Here is a 23,901-nt window from a genome sequence, read left to right on the forward strand (position 1 = left end):
TTTTAATTGCCAGTGTTATATATTAGAAAATCCTTTGTGGGTGTTGACTAATTTGCTTTCTCAAGCTTACGTGTCACCTTAATACTCAGACTTGGTACAAGCACAATGTATTATAAATCTTAAATAAAAATCCAAATCACTGCAGACCCGAACAAAAAAAACAGTTCATTTTGCACTGAAGATCAATTTTATCAATCTACAACTTTTGTAAGCAAGTATCACCAGTTCCTTGAAATCCTTGAAAATAAATGAAAACACAGTCTTGAGACATTCCTGCCCTTAACAGATAAGACTTCTGCAAGTTTAGTAGCGTATTGTCTAATCCAGTTATTTGTGTTTGTATACACAGAAGTGGTTTCTCAAAGTGAAACTACCGGAGTTTCATGTGGTTTCAGGTTTCCATAGGAAATATTTATACGATTCCATGCAAATAGGGAGTACTCTGTTTAATTTTGGTCTCTCATTCGCTTAAAAACAATATAGTAGAAGCCACAGACATTTATCTACTTCTTTTCTCATCATTACTAATTAGTAAGCATTAGCTAGAGCATATAGTGGCGAAATGAGTTGTTAACATAGTTGCTGTTTCTCTTTGCTTAGGAAATAATTGTTCTTGAATAGTCAATTCTGTGTGACTTTGACTTAACAAGCAGGCTTAAACAAACCTTTTTTGCACAATGTTAACAGAAAATCTTTTGAGTGTCTTGTCTGTTAGGTTCAAAGAGCTGAGGTAATCAAATATTGAAGTTTTTCCCCTCTAAGGCTTTTATCAGATTAGAGTTACTTTTGCATCCCAGTGGTATTTCCTTCTCCACAGTAAACTATCTCTTGTAAACAATTGTTAAACGAGGTGACAATTGCTATTTGTAGCTGTTAAATAAGACAAAAATTCCATTATCTTTTGATAATTGTAATGAAACTAAAATATTAGTAGGTCTGGAGAACTTTTGTTTAAAATATTTTTTTTAGTTATTTGTCTGGTGAAAAAAAAAATCAACATTTTTTAATGAAAACTCACGTACTTGCCAGTACATATCGAGTCCTTAAGCCATAGATGGACTTCAGGCTTTAGTCTTCCAAAACATTTTCAACCTCTGTTTCTGAATTAGTTCCTCAAGACAGTCAACTATAGAAGTATCTTCTTGTATCTTTTGTTGCATTCTTTAAAACTAGTTCTTGAAATAGGTAACTTTTTGCTGAGTCGTTTTAAGTTATGTGAGTCACTGGAACTTCAGAGTGAAAGCAGCATAACCAATATATAAAAGAAGGAAGCAAACATTTGATTCATTTACAGGGATGTTAAAAACATGTTAAAGAAAAACAGAAAACGTAAGTACAGGAGGTATAAAAATACAATATTAAATATACTATCTTTTTATTTTTCAAAACACACCAGAAAGAGAGAAACAGCTTGACTTCATCTCTGCCTTATCTTGCATTCAGTGGGAATATTCACCCAAATATTTTTCCTGCCAACACATGGCTACTGTATGAGTTGACAAAACAGACACATGAAGTACAGACCCTGAGGCGTTGTTTTAGCCTCTACAAAGTGCTAATTTTTGATTTTAAAAACAGTGAACAAACAAACAAGATAACAAATATTGTCCTTAAGCACACTTTTATCTATGGATCTCAGCTAAAGGCAAGGCATTATCTGGGAAAAGTGGTGATAATCATTTTGCCCATGTTTGGCCTTACATTCTTAATTCCCACTGAAACTGCAATGTCTTGTTTACACCGTCATCTCACAGTAGAATAGGCAAAGCATATTAGCTTTCTTCTTTTCACTGAAGATAAAGCTGCAGTTAACAGATGTCCCACACTTCACTTAAAGAAGCAGTGAAAAACTGTATCTATAGCCAACCATATCATGGCCATCCAAAGCCCTTATAACTGAGTTTATGTACCGTTTTTATACCATTTTGCGATTGCTCAGTAAATTTCTTGGTAAGGAAATCTTCTACTGGCACTTCTTACTTGCAGTTCCTGTCTGGTCACTTTTCAATTCATCTGTCATAAAATGCAGAAGAACTTTTGTTCATGAGAGCACCTTCCTGTTCTTTACTCTCAAACTTTTTTAACTTGAAAATCTCCTGCATCTTGTAAACTTACAACAGACTGAAAGCAGATTCACATCATTATTGCTACTGTGTCCCCATGCCCTGGTTTTGCCATTCTCAATCTCTTTTCTTTTTTTTTTTTCCCCAAATGCATACTTGAAAGCGGGGGGGGGATCAACCTATGATCACTTTTCCTCTCTCCTCACCTAAAACTTCCCTACAGTAGCCAGACATTTACTCATTAAGAACTGCAATCTTCAGAAATAAAGAATGATACTAACTTGACTAACTGCTGCATGTGAATTCATTGACCACAAAGCTACAGGTTGCCAGGGTTACTGACTAAATCTTTGTGTTTCTGCTCAGAACAGAAGTTTAATATTCAGAGCCTCCAATAGGCAGAGAAACATATAACTATGTGGCAGGTTCAGAATTCAAGAACCTACCCTGAGAAACAGCAGGAGTTGATGCATACTTCTCCCTTCATACAGTATCATTCTAATGTGCTTTTTTACTGATAAGCCTCTGTCTCTCCAGGACAAAAGCTGTCTTTGAGGCAGGCACTTGTTACCATCCTACAGCCCCAAGGTCTGTAAAATCACCAAAAAACCCTCATTCTCATTCCAGAGAGCAGCACCTGTCCTAAGTCAAAGCAGATTCTTATCTTCAGTATGTAACAGTGCATCAACAGCTGTCCCAGCAGGAAATTAATTTCCCAAACTGAGACCATTTCCTAGTGGTCGAAGAGAAGGCTAAAGATGGAATTTCATATATTCATATATTTTTTTTAAGATGGGGGAAGGGGAGAAGTACAGAATTGACTAAGCAAGTGGAAGGACAGAAACATAACTGAAATACAGCACATAATGTGCATATATACATGGTATATACCATACATATGGCATAATGCACTTGTATATCATATATACTATTGTGTGTCTGTGGCCAGGGTGTTCAAATTCTGGTCCCTCTTACCTTTTGGTATCATGGGACAAAATCTGGAACAACTCAAGCTCTGCCATTCTGTGCCTGTTTTCATTGTGGTCATTGTTTGGGTCACCTGGCTGGTTTATCTGTGAAGATGCATAAAGCCTAAAACAAAGAGAGATGTGACACAGAGATAAGATTCATTACTTCAGGCACAACATACTGATCTTCTTTGGATGCAAATTCTTAAGCATTTGATGCTTTCTCAGAGATAATGCCACGTCCAGTGCACCAGATCACTGAATTTTCTCTCTCCTAATATTAAATTTCAACTAAACATCTGCATCTATACTATATGCCTCTTTTTCTGAGCGCATGCATTCCAGATTCCTAGCCTGTTATTAATCTTTACAATGCAGCAAACCAAACTTTCTGATTAATATAACTGTGAGAAAGTTTGTGGTATGAACCCACTTCTATTTAGGAATTCTAATAGCAACTTAAGAGCTACTGGAGACAAGATGTTTAACCAACTGGTGAGAAGCCAGGGACATGTTTTTCTGAGGGTAAATCAGGTTTTGGAATGTTCTAAGCTGCAATTTACATTCCAGAGTCAGGGAGCACTCCTACCCAGTGATTACACAGCTCAGCCTTCGCTACTGAGACCATACAATCAACGTGTGCCTTTTGCAAAAAACCATATTCACCATATGCAGACAAAACATACAGAGACTTAAGAAATACGGTATCAGTTCTAATGCAGTCAGGTTGAGGTACCCTTTACCGAACAGAGGGGAAGGCACAGTCTAATGTGGCAGCTGTGAGAGCGTGGGGTGATATACCTAGGACACTAAAGATGGAGGAGGAAGCCTGTAAGAGCTATCTTGGACTCTCCTGAATTAGCTGTAGAAATTTGCTGTGTGTAGCACTGACTTTGCTTTATTCAAAGAATCCACCAGCAAGGCAGAAAGGCTTTTCTTTGTCACCTAGATATATTAGAAGTTATTTGTGGTGTTGTAGTGTGCAGAAACTTTTGGAAATTTGTGTTTTATGCATAACCATGATAGTAGTCACTCGTGTCATGTTGTTCACTGCCTGACCCTTTGACCTGGCTATAAACTCTTAGGACTTTATTTGGAGTAATAGCTGCAGCCTTTCAATGAGATCACTTTTCAGTAAATCCAGTGAAAGCCCTGCAAACTCCCCAGACGATCATATTAATACTGTTTTAATTGCCAGATTGTATCAGCGTGGCAAATTACTCATGTATCTCTCGTTTATATTAACCTAAACTAATTTATATGTATTGCACTGGAGTTTTAGACTGATTTGCAAGATTTGATTTTAGAATCCTTTTTAATTTGGCACGTAAGTACATCTCCTAATAGCATAAAAATAATGTAAAACATTTTTTACACCCTCTCAATAGAAATAGGAGCAAGTTAAACTGCTTTCCCACTTTTACCTGTTTCTATTTAATGTATAGTTTGATACATTCATCCAATATCTTTAGAATTGTTGAAAAAAAGGGAAAAGTACTGGGGTAAGAGTAAACAAAATTCCGAAGAACATAATTCAGCTGACTTTAAGAGAGAGAGAAGCAGATCTTTGGATTCCTGAGCTGCTGACTCTAGTCTTCTTCCTAAAAAACAGGCAGTAGACAGTTTAACCAGGCTGCTCTGCACAACTCTCCAGAGACATTGGCGATTTCAAAGAAAGTTTCAGTAAAGGATGTAATTCCAAAGATAATTTTCTGTTGATAAGGAAATGTTGTCTCTGCAGATTTTTTTCCTGACACAACTAGACCATGCTTCTAAGAAAGATGAAAAAAGAGAAAGGGTAGGGTGGGGAAAGACAACTTTGGTAATATCGATTTAAGTATTTTACGGTATCGCGTCTTCAGTGCTGAATGCCCGCATTGCTCTGTAGGTTAGCTCTGGCTAGCGTTAGGAACCAGCGCTGGCAGTTTCCTTACACGAGCGTCCCGTGTCAACCTTCGCGAAGCTGGTGACACCGCGGCATGGCTCAGCCAGGAGGTGTTCGGTGCGGGCGCTGCAGGCTCGGGCAGTGCTGGGGCTGACCCCACGGCAGTTTGCCGGAGCCGGGGCCAGTCCTGCTTTTCACCGAGATGCTGTTGCTCTTACCGGGGGCCAGGGCCGGAGCCGCCTCAGCTCCCCGGGCTCTGGGAGCTCTCCCGGGCTCTGGGAGCTCTCCCGGGCTCTGGGAGCTCTCCCGGGCTCTGGGAGCTCTCCCCCCTCCAAGGGTGCGGGCGCTGGGGGCTCCCCGCCGGCCGGGGAAGAGGCCAGGCCGGCGAGCCGTGCCCCGGCCCCACCACACGGCAAAGCCCACCTTTGGGGAGCCCCGCTCCCGGAGGAGCGGGCACCGGGCCTCGGGCCGAGCCGGCGGCGGCCCCGTGGCCCCGGCGGAGTAAGGCCGTGAGGAAGCGGCAAGAGGCGAGCGGTGCCTCCGGGACGGCCAACGAGGCTCCGCCACGGTTCGGCAAAGCCCCGCCGGCAGGCCGAGGAGGAGCGGGCCGAGCCCTTCCAGTCAGCCGTAGCCGCCGCCCGGCTGGGCACCGGGGGCACCTCACCCGCCCCCCCGGGGGCTGCGAGGCTGCCACGGGGCGCGGCCCGGGGGTCGCCGCCCGCACCTCGGCAGGGCCGCCAGGCAGCGCGGCGGAGGGGCTGCGCTCTGGGGCGGGACAGCTCCTCCCCACCACCCCGGAGGTGGAGCCGGGCGGCGCCGTGGGGAAGCGCCGACATTTCCCGCAGGGTCGCGGGTGCTGGCAGCAGCGGCGGAGGAACGGCTGGCGTGCCCGGAGATGACAGACGCCCTGCCGCCCCGTGGCTGCCAGGCGGCGGAGCCGGCGGAGGACGGCTACTTTCGGAAGGTGGGAGGCGCGGGGGCAGCGGGCTGCGTGCCCGGCCGGTTGGGCGGGTCCCCGGCTGCTCTGTCCTGGCGGAGCGTCGTGGGCTCCGTCCCCGCGGCGGCGGGGGCTGCCTCTGCCTCGGGGGGCGGCGGGCGAGGAGGCGAGACGGGGCTCTCGGCTGTGGCGGAGCGCGGCTGGCCGGCCCGGGGCAGGGCAGCGCCCGCAGCCGGGCTGCGGTGGGCGGTGGGCTCCCGGGCGGCCGCGGGAGCCATCCTCCGCTGTCTCTGGGCTCGGCTTCACCCTGGAGGCTGGGAGCCCTCATACCCCTGCGGAGCCAGGGAAATTCCACCCGCCGACCTTCTTTTTGTCCCTTTTTTTCTCTCCTTTGCCCCCGCGCTCTTCCCTGATGGCACCTCGCTCGCTCTCTAGTAACTTGCCTTGCGTACCTGTAAGAAAGTTTGCTGGAGCAAGGCAATGAAGTTAACAGACTCATTAGGAAGTTTTTAATGAACATCTGCCCTAATTACTTTTCAGACTGAGTGGGCGGCTTATGCCATAACCTGCACCTTGCGTTCTTTCAGCACAACAGCAATTACAGTGAAGTATGGCCGGTAATGCAGCCCTGGGGGCTGCTGTGAACTTCACCGGAGGTAAAGGGCAGGACGGGCCGTTTTCGGGGAGCCCTGGCCCAGCCTCCCCTCGCTCTGTGTTACCTTCCCCGCACCTCTAACTTTTGTTGATGGGCTTCAGATAGGGGCGTGTAGGTATACACGGTCTAGGTTCTGGCTCTGAGACCATGAACTGGTTATTAAAGAAAAAAAAAATGCACCTCATGCATCAGGTTGTTGCTGCTCTCTGCACAGAAGTACCCCTACGCTGCGCTCCAGCTGCCGCCTGCATTACACGGTAGGGGGGCAACATGTGCTTTGCTCTGTTGCCCTCTTTACAGGCTGTTTGGTTTTTTGCCCCCAGTATTTACCAAATCCCTAAGCCTGCAGGAGCTTAAGTAACAATATTGCCCTTTAGCAGAGGAAGTTTGCAGCCAAAAAGTGCGAAGTTCTACCTGTGCCAGCCATGCCGCAAGGAATCAGTGCTGACACATAAATAACTAGGCAGGCAAAACTTTGACCAAATCTTGCCTGTTACTATAATTTTTTGATGAGTAATCACTTCTTTCTTAGTAGTCCATAGCAGGAAATTACAAATTGTGGCAAAGCTGTAATTATTTAAGAGTTTTCGCAGCTATGTTTTCTATGGTGTGGGATGTTCATAGGCTGCCTTGAGGCATGTTAGTAAAAAAAGGTGACTTTTCATGAACTTGTGAAATTCATTAAGTTACATAAACCAACTCTTCCACGTATTTGTCTTTACTGATGGGGACCTCACTTTAATAGCCAAGTTGTGCCTCTTAAGTCGTAAGAGGAGTATATCTTCTGCACTCAGACTTGCTAAAGGACTGGGTTTGTTTTCAGTTGGATTGTTATATATTAGGTTTAAGTTCACTGAAACAGCATTAGATTAGATATCCTGGAAAGGAATGAAGTTTTTCTCAATACGTGGAAACACTGTAGATCAGTCTTATACAATCATGAACATCTTTCCCACTTCTGAATTACTTATGTCTTAAAGCAGTAGAAAATAGATATGAATTTGATTAAATCTGGGTGAGCCAGTGTTGCAGTGGAACATCCTTCCCTTGTCGTTCCTTCAGATCTTTGAAAGGTTCATCCAGTTTACAAGTGTCTTTAATAAAGTTGTAAACTTCAGATCAGGCTAGATGCTCAAAGCCTTCTGTCCCTAGAAGTTAGGTATAAGTGGGAAACCAGTATTCCTTGTTATACATTAGTTGAATGGTCTCAAAGATCAGAGCTTTCATTCTGACTCAGTAGTTCTAGGAGAAGAGGGGAGAAAGGAAAAAAACCTCCCAACCAAAAGAATCCCACTCCTGGAGTCTTGAACAGATGCAAGTTGTGAACCCAAGGAGGTACTTTTGATGTAGTATCTTTAGGCCTGAAATGTGTATCTGAATGGTATGCTAGGTGATTTCATGTAACTGAAACTAGTGACTGAGCTGTCTATGTGTGTACCTAGGTCCCCCACCCTGCCTCTCCTGAGGTCATTTGTATTGCTTTCCCCTCCCTTTTTGCATCACACTACTTTTTGCTTTCCTGAAAGGATTTGAGTGTTGGTTTAGCAGTTTTGTTGGTGCAGAATCACATTGGTTTCCAGGGATAGTCCTTGTGGTTTTAGATCAAAATACCTTTATTTAATTTACCTTTTTATTCTATAAGCTGTGGAGCAAGGTGAAAACACTTGCTTTGTATCAGTCCTGCTCATAAAAGGGCTTTCAAGCACTATTTACACAATGAGGTTGCCTTCCATACTGTGCAAGAATATTGTACACAGTGAAATTTTGTAATTGAGAAAAATTGAGCAGTTCATACAATATCAATTTGTTTTAGATGCTTGATATTTTCTTTTGATGAATGGATTACTGTGGGAAGTATGTTCAACCTTTGTATAGTGCCTTGTTGTGTATTACGCTTTTTGAAGTCTTAAATACAGCATACCAGAAAACAACCCTCTGTATCCCTAGGATGTAATATGTAAAACAATTTATTTACTTAATTATTGTTTAGTACCTTTTTTTTTTTTTTTCTGTAGGGAGGAGGCCCTGTAAAACTATGACTGGCTTTATGTGAAGGGCCATGACCAGAAATGGGGAAACAAATGCACAATCTTGGTTCCTGCTTCAAATTCTGTTGCCACACTAGAAAGTTAGGCTTGCTGTGACATTGCCAGGTGAGTCTGAGATGTGATGGGTGGCAGCTACTGCAGTCCACTTGCACCCTTTCTCAGACTCCCTCTCTCTGTTCCCTTCCAGTGATGTCAGAGCTGCTCTGTAGGGACCTTTTCCTCTTTCTCTGACCCTGTCTCTGTTGATTATTTCCTTTTTCTTCATGGCAAAAGCCTGCCATGTTTATACAAGCAAAATTTAAATTTCTCAAAACATAGAGGATGCTTTGAGTCCTGGATGCTGCTTCTTTTTTTTTTTTTTAATACCTAGTTTTAAGGAAGTTACCTGTGCAGCCACACAGGGTATATGCAACTTTGTCAATGTTGCCCTTATTCCCTTCCCTTTATATCTCCCCTCCAAAACAGCCCTCTTTAACCATTTGATCAGCTGCAATTTGAACTGTGAGAAGAATTTTAGTTTTAAAACCAAACCAAACAACAAAATCCTTGCTGGTGTCCTGAAGAGGATATGGCAAAGTGGAAGAAGCACTTTATTTTCTATCAAAAAGAAGATGGAGCTTCTGTCTAGAACTTTTTACTTTCTGGGAAGATAACTCGCCAGGAAACTGGTTCTGCTACTGTTTATCTCTACCATCACATGCGGATAGCTTAGTTCAGTCTATTCCGTGGTACATTGCCAGAGCAAACTACCTGCACTCCTGGGTGGTGCAAGTGCTCTTGGACCGTCAGCCTGGTGCCTTGACCTCCTCTGTGTAGAGTTCCTCATTCTTTCACTATTAGTGGCAGCAACCTGTGAATCAACCATGCGCATCCCACACATCCATTCAAATTCTGCCCCCAGTCTTTCTTCCCTATGAAAGAGTCTGTGGTCAGCAGAAAATATGACAAAACTAATGATAAGAGCAAAGAACAATTTGTTTTAAAAGTAGAGCAAGGCATTTAGGCAGGAAGGATTTTTCAGCAGACTGATAGTAATTAAAGCAGGTCTGTCCTCATGTGCTGCTTTGCTTATGTGAGATGCTTCTCCCACCTCTGGGGAAGTTACTCTTTAAGCCTGCCGTGGTTCTGTGGATTGCTTGGCCTCTCAGACCTCTTACTGTTGTTTGTTTCGTTTGTGTTTTTTTCATTTACTTCTGAATTTTTGTGGGAGAAACAGCTCTTTTTCAAGCTGTTCTCCCCTTCTCCCCTCCCCCCCCCCCTTTTCTTTTTCATTACAGCACCCCACCCCACTTAACCAGTAAGTTTTCACAAAGTAAATATTCCCCAAAACATGTCAGTATACAGAATTTGGGATATTTATAAAGTAGTACTCAGCCAGTCACAGGATCCAATGCTGGCATGGTGATCTAATAGTAGGGCTATGCCTGCCTTGTTTTGGTTTTGTGGCTTTTTTTGTTTGTTTTTTTTTGTTTGGTTGGGGTTTTTTAGGTGGGTAGGAGCAGAGCAAGGAGGAGTTATCTAGGAAGTTCTTTCTACTGTATCTTTCCCATCTTGGTTTACTGCTTTGTAACACCTTACACAGATTGTAGCTCTTCAGATTCCCTAAATCAGTCAGGAAATTGCAATAAATTGTAAGAAAAAGCCATAGTTCATTTTCCAAGGTTACCTTTTCTGTACCTCTCCAAGCATCTGCTGGTACAGCACTAAGCATCCTGTCTTCAATTTGGTTGTTTTGGATAGCAGTCCTTTGTGCTACATAAAGCAGAGCAGTAGGACAGCTAGCTTAATGAATCTTTAGATTCTGATCAGTTTAACGAAGATGCTTATTTTCTTTTCTTTTCCCTTTCTTAAACCTTTGGCTCTATCGGTGAGGCTAGCTACTTATTATGTAGTCCAAGTTGATGATTCAGAAAGGAAGACTGTATATATTAGTCCTCCCTGTCAGAGGAAAAGGCTAAAAACAGAAAACAAGCCATCCTATAAATGAAGCACCAGCCTGAAAATGATGATGGGTATGGTAACCAGCTCATGAATCAACACTTCCCTAATTAACTCTCTCCTTCCCCTCCTTAGCTTTTAGGTTTTCTTCGGCAGGGCTTCCCCCACAACTGTGGTTAATGTATCAGTTTACCAACCTGCTGCACCTGTGCTTCCACTGGGGTTTAGCTCATGTGGTTCTTTTCAGTCATTAGTAGCCAGGCAACTGTCAACATTAGCATTGACACAGGAATATTTATTTGCCTATTTGTTCTCTTTCCACTTGTCTGGCAGGAGAGAAACAACATTGCGGTGATTCATACCCCCATCATGCCATATCCACTCATTATATACAAATTCATAAAACCTAAAACTGAAAGTAGGCCTTCATGTGAAACTAAGAATCATCTGAAACTTGGTTAGTCGAGAGACAGACATATCTGGCAAAATACTAATTTTTATTTTGCGCAGTGAGTGGCTTGACAAGATGGAATAGCGTACAGAAAATAAGTATTTGGAATTTAATACAATAATTAGCTATAAAATTTTATATTTTGTGCCAGGCACTTAGACATGGACAAGTAGACCAGGCTCTGGAAGACCAGGTCTTCTTCCTCTGCACCCACCTCCCACCTTTTTTTTTTTTTTTTTTTTTTTTAAACTCGGATAAAACTTGTATTATTGGAAGACTTGCAGTATATAGCTAAAATTTCAAAACTGAACTAGTAGAAACATAGAAACATGCAAAGAGAAACTTTCAGTAAAAGAAACAAACATAATAATTTAGCAGGACTTTAGGACCAGTTCTAGAAATACTGGTGTGAATCAAACTGTTTACTACAGTTGCTATTACAGCCAAAGCAGTTACATGCATGAGTTAAATTACATACACGTTTAAATATCTGGAGGATATGGCCATTTGCGTACACTACGGGGCTTGACAAGCAGCACAGGTTGCACTGGCTGGGCAGGAATGTTTTATTTTAAGAAGGCACACCCAGTTTCAACTCTGTGTCACCTTCACTGTGTGGCTCATCTTAAAAGTTCAAACCACTACTTCATAAATCATACTTATGTTAATTTCAAATGCTTACTGCCATTACTCATTGTTTGGCAATGTCATGATTTCTGTGTCCATTGCAACTGGATTTCTGATACTAAAAAATACTTCTGTCTTCCAGAAAGGACTTCTTGGCATCCAAATTAAATACAACTGTGTCTTTGTTTGGTACTGGTACTTTGGACAGCTATCTTCTCTCTGTAGTAGGTAATTTCTTAAGGCCTAGAGCCTAAACTTGGAACACCACAAAGATCCTGCCTGTACCCCTTAGACAGGGGATTTTGAGGCTCCTTCAGATGGGAGGTAAGCATTGGTGCCTTGTACAGAGACATGATTACTGTTCGTCTACAGTTAAGTATCAAGCCTGGAGTACCTGACTACAGGCTTGCCTAGCTACCCTCTCTGCCCCCACGTAATCTAGAATAAAATATCTCCAAAATCCCATGTGAGTCCTGAACTGTCAGTCAGCCACTTCCTAGCTCCGCTTGAGCTCCTGCTGTTGAGCTGGCTGTGCCTGGTGTGACAGAGACAGTGTCACGTTGAGATCCCACAAGCATTCGTAATACAACTGTTTGCCAAATAAATGTGTATGGGATAACATTTATAAACTTGAAAATAAAACCCAGCGGGGTGTCCTGCCACCTAAGCTCAGGCATTAATTCTAACAAGAGATGAGCAGCAATCCCATTGGAATCTGTCAGCACACCCCATTAATTAGTCAGAGGATTGCTATCAAGCATGCAGGACATGCATGTTTATTTGTCTAATATCAGTGTCTATTTCTTTCAGATGTTACCTGGCTAGGTAAATAAATGACATATGGCAAGAGTCTTTAACTGTTGTCCAGGTCTTGCCTCTGATAATGATATATTAAAAACATATCAGCTTCCTGATTCTGCAGTTCAGCAGTGCTATTCAACCAAGCAGGAAGAAATAAAGTAGCTAGCTAACTGAACTTTAGATTTTGAAAAGCTTTTTGTTGGTTCAGGAGCTAAGGATAATAATATTTAAGTAGCTCAAACACTTAATGAAGTGCAGCTATGCTCTGAGGGGAAAAAAAGGCTCTAAAACTTGATAGCTGAGTTTACTATTTGAACTGTCTTCACAGAAACAAGTACATTGAGTAACTTTGCTTTTTTTCCCTTCAAAATGCATGCAATGAGAGTTTAAATCGTACTCCACTCCTGATCATTTTTGCAACTTCCTTAGCAATAACCATTCTGTTGTCGCTATTTAATTAATTTTACTGATAGCATATAAGCCAGGGTAAAATCCAGTCCCCTCTCTAAGTTGTCCTGACTTGGCAAAGAGATAAACAGTAATTAAGTGAAGCATCTAGCATCCTGTTGACAAGAAATGAAACAGTAGGTGTGGAAGCTGCTGGGAAGTTTGGCTGCCAGATATTGTAATGAACTGAGCATTAACATTCTTGGGGTAGTCCAAATGTGAACCAAGTACAAATGCTGTCTGGGAAAGGGATCTTCTACATGGAGGGAAACAAAATTAAGCACTTTCTGGGACCTGTCTGCTAAATAACCTTTTAGTATGCAGAATTTGTGCTTTATACAAGGAGGACTTTTCCCTAGATTGTGTATTTCCCATAGGTTTTTTTGCAGATATTGGTTATTTTCACTGTCCTATATGCAGACTTCTATCCATCGGGTTTCTGGCAGCCTGATTACAATAAAGGCTTTAAGCCTGTAAATGAACACAAACTAGCTGAGCATCCCCATCCCCTGTGCAGGAGATATAAAAAGCGAAGTTTTCCAAAAGGTAAAATGTGAGTTCCTTATAGGCCTTGAGAAGTAAATGGGAGGTATATGCTTGCAGCTGGTGAGCCTGTCCTGGAAACAGTCTCCTCTATCCACAAGAAGCCTTTCATCTGGGAGACAAAAGTGCTGCACTTCCAGGCACACTGGAGGTGATGCGGATACCTCAGTCTGTCACTGCCTTGTCCTCCTAGGCTCCAGGGCTGGTTTTGCTTTAAAGCTTCATACAGAGATTAGTGGCTGGTCCTGAAATGCAGGGAAACACCTCTGCCACTTTTTTCTCTTTGCACAGAGTTTAAGATCATTGTAGTTTTGTGCTCATTGTTCAGTGGGAGCTTGTTTGATTTCTGGGCTGGAGCTTGATCAAAGGTCCACTGAAATAAATGCACCACTTCTACTGAGCTTCATAGGCTTGGGAATCAGGCAGCTGATCTTCCTGAAAAAATTCCCAGAAGTAGAGCTGTAAAGAAGTATTTGAATGATGTAATGAAACTTGTTTGGCACACAGGAAGGGCAGGGAGTTCTGGAAAGAAGCTACAGCTTTGCAGAGAAAATGAAAACAAGGGCAAGGCGAGGTTATGTTTAGGAAGGATGCTTGTACTAAGTGGTCAAGAAAAAAGTTGGAAGAAAGCATCACAGACCTACACAGGGATACAGAGATGACGGGCCCAAGATGAGGATCAAGTATTCAAACTGAATGCAAACAGCAAGAAATAATTGGCAAGGTTCAAATAAAAAATGGCATGGATAGAAGAAGGAGTACCAGTAGTACAGAAAGATTACACAACACAAAGTGAAGAAAAAACATAGAAGGAAAAACAATGGCAGCCCAGAAAAAAGCAGGCTAAGAGCAGAAAGCAACTTGTGGATACAAGGCCATGTTGTACTTTTAAGTTTGCCTTGCTACTATGTCTGTGAATAAATACGTGTAAAGGAGCAGAAAGCATTTGGTAGTTAAAGGTCTACTTGTAATCTGAGGTGAGTGAATGAGTTTGCTACATCTGCATGTCCTCGCCAGGAAGATGATCATCTTCTATGTATTTATTGTGCCTGGTGCCAGTGCTTTCTCAAAGAGAGCATATACTGCACACCCAAGTGTTGGGCTTCTGCTGTATTTTAATGCAGAAACATTTTTTGCAAATGTAGTAATTCGATGTGGTGTGGTTTTAAAAGTTATTTGGCAAATGGTGCTTCTGAAGGTGTGTGCACAAGCCTCCTGTCATTTTACCTGTTTGTTTAAAACTTTTCAAACCAGGGGTTTTAAATTAACGGTATTAGACTATGGTAATCTGGATTGATCAGCTCATTTCTCTGTTGTCAATTTATTTTAACTTGCCAGCCCTGAAAATATGAATTGAACTTCAAGTAGATGATTAGAACTTTATGTTCTGTTTAAATACTGGCTTTTGCTGTGCTGGTATGTTGTTGCCTGACCACTCATAATTAGAGCTTGTTTGAGAGGCTTTTAAATGCTGTTATATCAAAACCAAATTTTTGTCGGCAAAACTTAGAGGGAGAGGTCCAAACCAGTGCATAATAATGTGGTTGGAGTACTTGAGGGAAGACTTGTATGAGATCTGAGCCGCCTCCTTGTGTAGTGCCTGATCCAGTAGGATCTTGACAAGCTTTGTAATGATACCCAGCAACACCACTCAGGACATGCTCTGTTTAAGGGTAAGCCTTAAAACAGAGTGGTCTTACTTGCTTGAGAATCACTACTTAAAGCTGCAGGGATGTGCTGGTTGGCTATAAATGAGTGCTAATATTCAAAGCCAATTGATACTTTAAAAAAGGGGGAGGGCAAGGCAAAGAATAAAAAAGTGGAAGTGAAACTTCTAACCTGTTTAAGGTGTTAAGATTGTGTTTCCCTCAACAAAAAAAAAGACAAGCAGTCCTATTCATCGGTAACAGTTTCAGCTTATCAGTGCTCAGCAGAACAGAATGGCTCAGTCCTGCTCAAACACAGGTTGCAGTCGTTTGAGTCTTGTGCTTTGTGTAAGGTATGCACATACACAGGACCATTCTTGTGAATTCTGGATTCCATGCTTTACTTTTTCAGGGCTTAATTTGATGAGTGTCTGAAGGTATAATAATCATCTTACCCTGTCAAGTTCTACTATTCCATATCCCATCTTATCCCATCTCATATTACTCCATTTTCCATTTTACTTGATACTGAGCTATATTAATACATAGTCTTGGTTTTGGCAACGGGTAACAAGAAAAACTAATGGGTGGATAAATCACTGCATCTGGGACTGTGAACATATACAGATGAACTAACTTATAAAGCTTATTCGTATTTCACATTTTTGTTGCAGCATGCAAAGATGCTGTTGTGTTATGGCAGGATAGACTTAAAGACCTGAGAGTTTCCTGGGTGTGAAGAAGAGCTGTACAGATAAGCAGTATGTGCCAAAAATAAGTCTGAGATGTAAAGAGAGGAACCTAGGGAAGGAGGGGTAGGAATTGTACTGAAGACCTGAGCATCAGAAGGAACAAGAGCAGAGATCCTTAGAAAGGTTCTTGAAACTGTGAGCAGTGGTGCCACCAAAGCCTGTTGTTGATAGAGTTGTATTTCAAGGCTGCATGTATCTCAGTATCGAACTCTTATACTTTGCAAAGGTTAAGCAGAGGAATTTGATAGGAATTACTGCCTTGCCAGATACTGTTTTTATGAAACCCGTAGAAACTTAATAACACTCTTGTCAAATTTGGTTATAATTAGAAAATAGCTTCAAAAGATTTCTAGGGGAGAACAGACTGGTTCACAGATGTACTTAAGGTTTAAAACAAATATTTTCTGCCTGGATTTTAATGTCAAATACTTTGGTATCTTTTTCACTTTTGGTGACCAGGTGATGGTTAATGAGAAAGAAACACTTGTCAGTCATTCATCATTGATGAACGTGTAGTGAATTTGTATTCATACAGAATCCATGCTATTAAAGTTCATTCAAATTCAGTGTTACTCCTTTTTCAGTCTCTTCCAACAGCAACAAGAAAATTTGTTTCCTTAATTCTAGGGATGTAATCCTCTTGCTGAGACTGGTCGAAGCAAACTGCAAAATCAAAGAGCTGTCCTAAACCAACAGATCTTAAGAGCAGTAAGAATGAGAGCTGGTGCTGAAAATCTTTTAAGGTAATTGTTATGACTTCCTAAGTTCTCTTGCCTGAGAAACAATTTATTTTTTTTTTCTTTTAATTTTTAAAAATTCTCTTAGCTATTACTTTTTCCCAATCTGCCTAACCGTTCCTCTTAACATGCTGCATAAATTACTGCTGGATGCTTTGTCAGTCTCCCTGAGTTTTTTTTAATGCTGTAGCTCTATCGAGTCATGACCTGCTATGAAGTGCATTTTCAAAGCTGCAATGTTACAGCAAATGAGCTGAATGTTACACTATCTTATGTTGCTCTGTTTGATCAGCTTTATTGCTAGCGATAATGGCAGGTGAACCTTGCTGAATATTGTAATGAGTTCTTTTTACACCCTAAATCAAATACAGGTATTGTTACTGTACTGTTGCTTTTTCCAAAATCCTTTACGTCTGTGCTCCACGGTGAAAAGGACCATTGGTTGCCTTGTTTATTCCATGTAGTAGTGATACAGGAGTAGCAGCACCTAAATTGAGCAGGGTTACAGTTGCCACCAAGTTCTCCTACAGTTTGAGGTAAATGGAAGAGACTTTGCCCTTCATCTATTATAATTTGTCCACCAACATTTTTTAAAGACAGTTTTACATGGCTGTCCCCATAGGAATAGCGTTATGTTGCCCCTGTCTTGAGGCTACTACATCCTGTGATGAGCTGCTTAGCAAACAGCCTCTGTAGCTAGCTTTCCAACAGTCCATCCCTCTGTTACATAGAAGAACTGAAAATTTCCCCAGCAGTCATCTGCAGTAGTCTCCTTAAGTGTCTGTTTCTCTGCTACTGGAGCATCAGTTGGTCTCCAAGAACAAAAATGTAGTCCTGCTTCCTTAGAGAAATGGAAATGCTTGGATAAATTCACTTCTCTTAAACTTGCCATTGATAGGTTGCCCTTTGTCTGTCACCTGCCTTAATCTCCACCTTTGGCAAGAGGGGTGATAGGTCCAAAGCTTATGTAGTTTTACCCTCTGTGATTGACTTAGTTTTGCTTTGTTTTCTGGTAATTGACTTAAGGAGTAAGACTTTAGGGTCTTTTGCCACTTTTTGTATGCATTGCGAAATTCTTGTGTCTGCTTTTGAAACTGATTGCTGTTCCTTCAGTAGATGGTTCTGATGGAAAGACTAAAGAGATGAGTGTGAACACTGGTTACTCTAACGTTCAACGTAAAGATGTCCTAAAGTTCGGCTCCTGATACCAATATTAATGGCTGAAGTACTGACATTGCTGTTGACAAGAGTAGGAACTAAGCTGATTTAAAGAGTAGAGGACCAGACTTGTTTCTGAGTTGTTAAAAATCTAAACCGAATGCACACCTGTTAGAGTACTAAAACTTGCTAATTCTTTGAAAGAAGCAATTTTAAAGTAACCTGACTACTAGATAGTTCACATGACTAGACCTATTTACAGTCTCCTAAGGAAAACCGTAAATAAACAAGCTTTTTGTTTTCAGATTCTGGTTTAATTTCATGAAGTTCTAAAAGAAACAAACCGATTGCTGTCCACAAGGAGTGTCCTGCAGTAGGACTTGTGAAAAAACTGGAAATGCAGGTTTCTTTACTTTCAGCTGAAAGTAAATGCTAGGCTTGAAACAAGTGAACCATATAGCGCAAAGACTTTTGTCTTTAAAACTTCTGAAAGTCACAGTCTCCTTTTTGTTGTCTTTTGTTATGGAAGTTCTGATTTAAAACTGAATGCAGAGTAGATTTGTGTGGATCTCAAGGATATCATGTTGCCCCTGTTGGTGTCTTTTGCTGTTTGACTTTACAAAGTATGTCTACAGTGCAAAAACATGAAAAGGTAATCCAATTAACTCTAAATTGGCATGGACGTTGGCAGCAATATAGCTGTATTGGAGAAGTTCACCTGGATGGAACATCGGGGTTTCTGAAAAAGGTACTAGAATCCCTCCCATGGAGGCTGGTAAGCTAGATCAAACACGGAGCCTTAGTAAATTATAATTAAATTGCTGCTAGTGTCAAAGCTCACCCAGTTACCTATGTGGTGCTGCCTTTATCAAGGAAGATCCACTCCACCCTGTGTTCGTGTCCAGTTTAGTTTATGCAGGCAGCAGATGTTAACATTGCTTAATTTAAGCAATCTCAAATATTCAGTAAAGTGCAGCGTAGAAAATTCACAGATAACACATTTATAATATGAAGTACAAGCTTAAGAGTTTTAGCCTCGGAATAACTAGTTCTTCAGCAGAGGGTTGTTCCAAGTGGAGCCTAGGTGTATGAGAGTGTTATTCATAAATATTTATGAAGGTGAATTTTATCTTAAAATAAAGGTAAATGCAAAATGCTGCAAACTTAAGTTTGTTGTTGCCTAATGATTTGGATTCTCTAATACAGGGGTACAGTATCTTAAGCCTGTGTATGGTTCAAGGCTGTTTATCTTAAACTCATATCTGTGGTTATAGATAACAGTTTAAGTCTCTTGAAAATAGTAATACTGTATGGGAATCAGGTTAGAAATAGTGATAAAATATCCTGAAATACACAAATAAGAAGTCGCGCAAATGCTCTGGCAGGGTCTAAATGCAAACATCCACTGTGCTAGCAGTTCAAAATGGTGTCATGTAAATATAAAGATAATATAAATAATGGCAAGGGAAACAAGCAAACAAAAAAATCCTATTTGTATCTGGCAAAATAAAATTATAGAGAAAATTGTATTGTATTAAAAGAAATATCTTTCTACCTCTATATTTGGTTGTAGAACATTCTGTAGTAACAGTTCTATGGGAGAGTTGTTTTCTTTTATTATTAGGATCAGAAGTCTCAACTGATCATTATTCAGTTTATAAAATGGGGAAGTCTCTTTTGAAAAAATAACTCCTGACTCTCCCCACTTCCACCCTTACAACTTTTGGGAAAAGGTCACATAATCTGCAAATAGGATGGTAATTCTGTTTAAGAAGCTTTAGTTTTGTTGATTAAGGGTCAGGCTTATTTTCAAATACAGTAATGGCACAAAAAAATGTAGCATATAGCCAACCTGTGTGTCTGTGTGCTGTTATCTGGAAACTATCCCAGGCTGTCTCTTGACAGAAAAACCTAATGAATTCTGAAACATGAAGTCTTGTATCATCTCTTAAGGAGATAAAAAAAAATAAAAATCTTAAAAATGCTGAGAATGCTAGCAAGGGATTCAACCAAGCTTATGCACAAACCCTTTTCCTCGGCAGTAAAAAATTTGTATGTCTCTTTCTTTCTGCAGAGCAACCACCAACAATAAAGTACGAGAGCAGGTACTACTGGAACTGAGTTTTGTAAACTCAGACCTGCAGATCTTAAAGGAGGAATTGGAAGGACTTAATATCTCAGTAGAAGTTTATCAAAATACAGAGTAAGTATAAAGCTGAATTACTCAATTTTTAACAGATCTTCTGTTTACCCTTGGAAACAAAACTGTTTCTAGGTGGATGTGAATGCTGTAGAATAGACACGAAAGAACAGAGAGCTTGATAAGAAGAGAACATACTTGATTTGTTGACTAAGGGTTAGTCTGCATATTTGTCTTTCACTTGGGAAAGGTGTGTACCATTAATCCTTAGATATGGAGTTCCCTTTTGGAAGAGAGTTGCAAGAATTGAAAACTCTTGGGGCTGTAGACAGAGCCACGTGGCACCTAGCAGAATTTCCACTCCTAGAATGGCTAATTGGTTCAGTGCATTCTGGAGTGAGCAAACCTAGTGATGTACTTAGTATCTGTTCTCAAATCCAGTGCATACAACAGTCCTCTTTTTAGGTGGAGAACAGAAGTACAACACTGATTTGCAGCTCAAAGCAGAGCTGAGGTAATCTTTAAGGTGTGTGCTTCAGTGATAGAAATCTGTAAATTAGCTGGGTAAAACAGAGGAATTCTTAGTAATGAAGCTGAAAGTTTTCCAAGATACTTTTCTAACTTTAAAGATCATGGTAAACTTCAAATTGAAATGGGTCCCTCAAAGATAAAACTTAAAGAGTATTCATTGCCTGCACACTGCAGCGATTTCTGTATCCATTAGGTGTCTTGTTGCTCCTGAAACCAAGTGTTTACTACTTAATTAACATTAGCAGCTCAAGAGGCAAATTGAAGTACTTCATGTGATGTGGGGTATAACTTTGGGTCCCTCTTAGCACTGTTTTCATTTAGGTGTTAACTTCCAGGTGGACTACAAGGCGTTATTAATTAGAGGGACTAAGCACATTTCCAGTGGGGTATCTTTCAACTGAATGCTGATCTGATGCAAAACATCTACGTTTAATTTTTCTCAAAAAGAAACTTGTGCTAAAGCTCCTGCCCTCCACCCCCATGGCAAACTTTGACAAGTTTTTGATGCAAAAATGTTTTTTGTTCAAGATTTTACCAGTCTTCATATGTGCGTGTGAGCATAGAGAGACCGTATGAAAGTTCAGGCTGTGGAAATGAGAACAAGACTCCAGAAGTACTATTCCTTCTTCTAGCTAAAGAATATTCAAAATACTTGGATTCTCAAGGGAGGGTGAGCAGTAGGTCAGGCCCCAAGGCAGGTAGAAGCCTTGTGGCTGGGCAGTAGTATGCTTTTTATTCAATCCTGATCCTTCTTCCCCAATCTGTTTTGAGTGGTGTTTTACCTTTCTGATGCTGTTCATTCTAAGCTCTAAATGCTTTTTATATTCCATTAGCTAAAATAATTAGCTCCCTCTGTAACTGCTCTCCAGCCTTTAATAGCAAAGAGCTAATAATAGTTGCTCTCTGAATCTATTGTGCATGTAGTCATCAACGTGAGGTCACACCCACGTTACTGGGTTACACTGTGTTGTGTTACACCAGTCTGAAGGGCTGGCCTTCCTAGTACTTGCATACATCTCAGCTGGATTGAGAGGCATGATGCTATTTCTACTCAGTCCTGGAAATCCAGGAACACCTCCCTAACTGTTCAGTGCCCCCATGATGTTAACTCCATGGGTGTGGTACCTTAAAAACTTCAATTCAATTCCTTTGAATGACAAATGCTGGTGTCTACAGGGACTGTGGGTAGTACTAGAACTCATTGAACCACTAAGTTAGGATTTCTTTTGCATGTGTCTCACTTCCTTTTGGGGTAAGAGTCTTGATATAATCTATTGTAAAACTCTTGTGGTTTCTTCTAAAAGCTTCATCAGTGTTGTGGTTTAACCCCAGCTGGTAACTAAGTACCACACCCCCACTGCCCCCAAGGGATGGGGAGGAGAATGGGAAAGGAATGTAAAACCCTGAGGGTCAAGATAAGAATAATTCAATAATTGAAATAAAATAATGATAATAACAACAGTTATAGTGAAAAGGCGGGAGAATGGGAGAGGAATGAAATCCAAAGGGAAGGCAGGAAAGAAAAGAAGTGATGCACAATACAGTTGCTCACCCCCCACTGACCAATGCCCCGCCGGTGTCCAGGCAGCAGTCCAGAGCCCTGGCCAACCCCCTAGTTTATATACCGAACATGATGTCCCACCCCACGGTGTGGAATACCTCTTTGGCTGGTTTGGGTCAGCTGTCCTGGCTGTGTCCCCTCTAAACTTCTTGTGTCACTCCAGCCCTCTCGCTGGCAAGGCCTGAGAAACTGAAAAGTCCTTGACTTAGCGTAAACATCACCCAGCAACAACTAAATACATCGGTGTCCTATCAACTTTGTTCTCACACCACATCCAAAACACAGCGCTGCATCAGCCACTAAGAAGAAAATTAACTCTGTCCCAGCTGAAACCAGGACAGTCCGAAATCAGATCGTTTGCACTAACTGTAGTGGTGTTTTGGCTCTGTATCTTGGAAGTCCTTTTCAAGATAGCAGGGCCACTTCCTGGATTGTGCCCACAGTTTAAGGACTCTTCCTCTAACTGGAAGCAATTCTGATCTTTATTTTTTATTATTGGGTAATACACTTAGTGGAAGAGCAGTATATATATAGCTTTTGAAGGATAAACGGTGCTCTTTAATTCATAGTAGTCTTATTAGCTAGTGTTGTTTACTGATGTGATCCAGGCTTAAGTCCATGATACAGATGTATATTCACTTGAGGTTCATATTTTTTTAAGTCACAGTTCTCATCCTTATTGCCCTTTGATATTTTAGAGGTTGACTTGTTTAGAGTTTAACACCTAGCATTGTCTAGAAACTAAGTAGTTTTCAGACTTCCTATTCTTAGACCTTTCACTGTTAAAGTTGCTATATTTTGGCCCTGCTTTTCCCTCTGTTAGGGGAAAGCACACATCACTTCTACATGTGAAACCATGGGTAGCATGTAAAATACTGGTGGTAACTATTGATAATTACCATAGCTCTTACCGTGGCAGATCTTCTAGCAGCTGTGGAGCTGTTTTCTGTCCATATAACTTGTGAAGGTGTATAAAGGTTGAGCTACGTTGCAGCAAGCCAGCCATTGAGAGTCTCCTTTTCTTTCCTTGAAGGAAAAACAGACTCAAATGAAAAAAACCCAGCAGAGGCAAGTAGCTTTCTTCAGTCTCTTCTTGAGGAGTCACAGGCCATTAAGTAGACTTTCTTGGGCAGGAAGGAGCGGAGCTGTTATAAATTTACCTTTTACTTGAACACCTATCAGCACAGAAGCTTCTGTGATCAAATGAAACAAAAGTAACTATCTTATCAACAGACAAACAGGAAACAAGAATTTCTGAATCTTTTTCTTTTTTTTTTTTTTTTTCCATAGAGAGACTTTCAGCATTCCCTTGGTACCTCTTGGCCTCAAAGAAACAAAAGAAGTAGACTTTACGCTCCCCCTCAAGGTAAATTGGAGAGACACATTTCAGAACAAGTAGTTAACAGAAGTAACTTCCATTTCAGATTTGTTTAAAGAAGCAGAAGTAATTTATGTACAAATTATTTTTTATTTGCCTCAAAACTGAGATCACAATGTGTTAAAAATTAGCCACCAATTATTTGGGTCGTGCTCATAGGTAACTAGGACAAGGAGTCAGAAGACATTATAAGAAATCCCACTTTGGAGACAGTAGAGTTAAACCAAAGAGAATAAAAATGCCTTCTACAGTTTTTGTTTCCAATAAGACTATTGATTCCTATTGTTAAGTGTGAAAGGAAGTAGTAATGAAGGTTTTACTCAACGTAACGGTGATATTCCAACTTGCACTAACCAGGTTAGTTCAGTTGGGAAGCAGTGTCGCAGCATTATCACTGCTTGCTTGTTAGCTAATACACTTTGCTGGCTGTTTGTGCCACCTTCTGTATTGTTTGGACTACTGTGTATTGTGCAATGTAGATTTTAATCTCATGGTAAACTATCTTCTATCGCTGTAGCATTTGCCTCGGCTTTTACTTCTGCAGGTTAATCTCTATGTTCAGATTGTGGTACCACTTGATGCCATTGCAGCTTTGTTAATTTAAGTGGAATTGCCCTAACATAGCTGACGAGAAT

General features: G+C 41.0%; 1 protein-coding gene across 1 annotated transcript in view; it reads left to right on the forward strand.

Moving 5' to 3' along the window:
• The first annotated feature begins 5,648 nt into the window (after positions 1–5,648).
• Positions 5,649–23,901, forward strand: part of RHPN2 (rhophilin Rho GTPase binding protein 2) — a 30,928-nt gene continuing 12,675 nt past the window's right edge. The window contains exons 1-4 of the mRNA XM_080365081.1: positions 5,649–5,880; positions 16,389–16,504; positions 19,731–19,859; positions 23,179–23,254. Coding sequence (XP_080221207.1) covers positions 5,812–5,880; positions 16,389–16,504; positions 19,731–19,859; positions 23,179–23,254 — 390 coding nt within the window. The 5' untranslated portion in view covers positions 5,649–5,811. The remainder of the gene's footprint in view (positions 5,881–16,388; positions 16,505–19,730; positions 19,860–23,178; positions 23,255–23,901) is intronic.

Source organism: Falco punctatus (assembly GCF_963210335.1).
Source record: "Falco punctatus genome assembly, chromosome: 14".
Classification (NCBI taxonomy): Eukaryota; Metazoa; Chordata; class Aves; order Falconiformes; family Falconidae; genus Falco; species Falco punctatus.